This window comes from Gekko japonicus, unplaced genomic scaffold (assembly GCF_001447785.1).
Source record: "Gekko japonicus isolate JY-2015 unplaced genomic scaffold, Gekko_japonicus_V1.1 scaffold4030, whole genome shotgun sequence".
NCBI lineage: Eukaryota > Metazoa > Chordata > Lepidosauria > Squamata > Gekkonidae > Gekko > Gekko japonicus.
In genome coordinates, this window is record NW_015164320.1 from 66421 (window position 1) to 70137 (window position 3717).

The 3717-nt window shown below is 44.8% G+C and overlaps 1 protein-coding gene across 1 annotated transcript in view; it reads left to right on the top strand.

The window, feature by feature from the left end:
* The window catches only part of LOC107108408 (ATP-binding cassette sub-family C member 9-like), a gene marked incomplete at its 5' end in the record, with an annotated part of 66928 nt that extends 63652 nt beyond the window's left edge, over positions 1–3276 (top strand). Inside the window, 2 exons of the mRNA XM_015408838.1 lie at positions 1364–1531; positions 3092–3276. Coding sequence (XP_015264324.1) covers positions 1364–1501 — 138 coding nt within the window. The remainder of the gene's footprint in view (positions 1–1363; positions 1532–3091) is intronic.
* Positions 3277–3717: the final 441 nt, after the last annotated feature.

Consider the following 3717-nt stretch of genomic DNA (forward strand, 5'->3'; position numbering starts at 1 on the left):
AGGTCTGAGGGAAACAATATTAGTTTGGTCATAGACCGATTCCGCAAAAGCTGTTGTACCGCCCACAGTCTCCCAAAGTTTCCCCTGGTTGTACCGCTCAATTTCCCACTATTTGCTGTGCAGCCGCATTTTGACCCACATCTCCCCCCGATTTCCCCCGTGTCTTCTTGATCCTTATTTTTTAGGATCCTTATTTTTTAGGATCAAGAAGAGTTCCGGCTGGCTTCCAAGTTGGCCACACCCAGCAGGAACTCATTAGCATAATGCGCCACACCCAACAGCAGAAACTCATTAGGACTGGCTACATTAGGGGTGTGTGGCCTAACATGCAAAGGAGTTCCTGCTACAAAAAAAGGCCCTGGGTTTTGACAACAAACAAGGTAAACAGAATAAGAAGCAAAAGGTGGGTGTGGCTGGATGACCACACTTCTGGTAACATGGGGGTGCGTCCTATAATGCCAATGAGCGGTGCTGTCAGGGGTGTGGCCTAATATGCTAATTAGTTCCTGCTGTTGGGTGTGGCCTATTATGCTAATGAGTTCCCGCTGGGCTTTTTCCACAAAAAAAGCCCTGGGAATCGGCCATACTTTCCTAAGATTCAGAATCTGAACAAAGAAGTCCCTTCCTTCTAGGAGACTAGAAGGAAGATTCTAGATACAGATAATCACATGTGATTATGCTGAGACCATGCAAATTGTCACATAGCCTGACAAGCTTAATCCATAGCAGCTGGCGTTGCCAGCTCAGATTTGGGAAATACCTGGAAATTTTGGGGGTAGAGCCTAAGGAGGGTGGGGTTTGGAGAGGAGAGGGACTTCAGTGGGGTATAATGCCGTAGAGTCCACCTTCCCAAGTGGCCATTTTATCGAGGGAAACATATCTCTGTCACCCAGAGATGAGTTGCAATCCCAGGAGATTTCCAGTCACAACCTGAAGGTTGGCAACCCAGATTGCAGATCCCCAGGGAACGGACACATAGATATTGATGCACTTGTAGGATTATCACATGGAAGATTCACACAGTTGTGTAATCGGACTGCAGGCTGTCGTGTTTGGTGTGTCCTGAGAAATGAGATGCATAGGGTGATGGGGTGAGGTGGGGGGGGGAATAACACATCTAAGGAAGGAATTATGGGAATGTGTAAGCTTGGTTTATTAGATTCTTATATGGAACACTGTGCTTTCTTGCTCACTCTGTTTCGCTCTTTCCACTGACATTCTCGACCAAAAATGTGTGTTTCTATTTATATTCACGTTTCTCGTTCTCCGCTCGGTGTCCTCTCGGCATTATTTGCCCGCTCGCCTGACCTTTCTTGCATTCTTCTTTCCTTCTTTCCCTCCCCACCTTCCTTCTGGCCTCCAGCACCGGGTCTCTCAAATCCTGGATGCCCACCTTGTCTTGGTCCTTTCAGACGGTGACCTTGTCGAGTGCGACAGTGCCTCCAATTTGCTCCTCAAAAAGGACGGCCTGTTTGCCATTTTGGTGAAAACCAACAAATAGACGCTCTTGGCCGCAAGACTCTTCCTTCTGGTACTTCTGCCTTTAGCTCGATCTGCTTCTTTTCTCTGTTCAAGCATGGCCAACCTTGGTACTTTGTTTAGGCTATGTGATATTATACTTTCAATTTATACTTTCAATTATATTCTGCAGGGAGGTTTAATAGCTCAGACACATATTTTTCTGAATTCAAACTGGTGCGTCAGCTGCATCCGTTCCTGGATCAGTCACCTCTAGCCATGTCTTAGTTACATTTAGACTGGACTACTGCAACGTGTTCTACTTGGGACTGCCCTTGAAGAGTGTTCGGAGGCTGCAGCTAGTGCAGAACGCTGCTGCTAGACTGCTGTTCGGGGCCAGCTTTTGGGAGCAGGTGCCCCCAATATTACAGCTAATATGCAGGCTACCGAGCCCAATTCAAGGTGCTGGTTTTGAACTTTAAAGACCTATATGTCTGTTGTGAGCCGCCCTGAGCCCATCATGGGATAGGGCAGGATATAAATGCAATAAATCAATAAAAATATACAAAAGGGGGCTTTTCCAGTGGCAGCCCACAATTATGGAACAGCCTCCCCAGAGAGGACCCCTCCCTTTCAATCTTTAGGAGGCAACTGAAGCCTGTTTTATGTCTTTTATCTGTGCTATAAGCCGCCTTGGTCTCTGTAAGGAAAAAAGGCCGCTAATAAATGTTTTAAACAAATAAATATGTAAATGAAATATTTTCCTATTCGACAAGCGTCTTTCCCGCAACTGTGAAACCGCTCCATAATCCTGCTCTTAGCATTCCACTATCACCCGTGCCCAGCTAGAAATTGTAAGCGGGTATCAGTGATGTACCTGGGATTCCCCAGTAGCTGCCACCTGTAGCAGCAGGGAATTCAGGTACCTCCTGACTATAAGGAATCATGATTGTATATTACCTGTATTTGCAGTGAGTTTTGGATAGCACTGAGTGAGATTAAGATCTGAAAAGAGGTAATCTGTTGTTGACACTTTATATTCTCCTTACTCCTTCTCTTAGGGTGATGTCACTGCCCATGTGACTTTAAAGATGTAGCCATTGAGACAGCTTACTTTCCCCACACACACACATTTCAACAGGTTCAAGCAAACGCTAAAATTGAATTATTGTATGGCATTGTGTGTGGAATAACCAGGATATCCCCTGGTGGCATACTATGGCTGCCGAAGCTGTAGCTCTTTTTTGGCACCACTAGGTGGTGAGCTATGCTTATTTTTAGGCTGAGAGTACTGTGACTTGCCTGAGGTCATCCAGCTAGTTTCAAGTGGGGAGGTGGGGAATCGAACCCGGTTCTCTAGAATAGAGTCTGCCACTCTTAACCACTGCACCGAACTGGCTCTCAGCAAACACTTAAAACAGCAGAATAGTACTCCTGAAAAGCAACAACACTGTAGTGTGTGACTTAGCCCGGCACGAACCCTAGCCTTCAAGCCCCACTTTGCTTAGAAATACAGAGACATGGAGCTGGAATCTTGCTCTTTTCTACTATGTGAACTAGATTCTGACAATATAAATAGATACTGGTATCATTACACCCCCAAAAGGTAATAGATAATCTATGTTAATTGCAGCATCGGGTTCACACCATCCTGACGGCAGACCTGGTCATTGTGATGAAACGGGGGAACATTTTGGAATATGACACACCAGAGAATCTACTGGCTCAGGAAGACGGCATCTTTGCATCTTTCGTGCGGGCTGACATGTGAAGAAGACACTACGTTGCACGTTGTTGGCTTTTTAATGGCTAATTTTTTTTAAAGGGGGGGGGGAGGGAAATAAAAAGATCTTTTTTTCTATTTAATGTAGCAGCATTGCAGACTTTGCCAAGGATTTTGCATTTGTATGTTTAATAAAATAGAAAACCCATGATGTATGCTTTAAAGCAATAAATTCCTCTTCACATAAATTAGTGAATCGTCCCATTCCTTTTCGTTTGATCTTCTGAACAGAAGAATTATGGCATTCTCTTTAAGCCTTAAGATCTGAAATTTCCCCTTCTGATGAGCAAAAGCCTTTCCTGCACTTTGTGGAAGACATGATGGATGGAGTTGCTTGTAAATGGAAACAGGCTGTGACTTTCTGTGTGTATGTCTGGGAGAGAAAAAGTAAGAGGGGTGCTTATCAAATATAATCCAGCCAGTCCTAATTGCTGCTAAAGGAATGGACTGTGTCAGGCAGCCTGACCTAATGAATG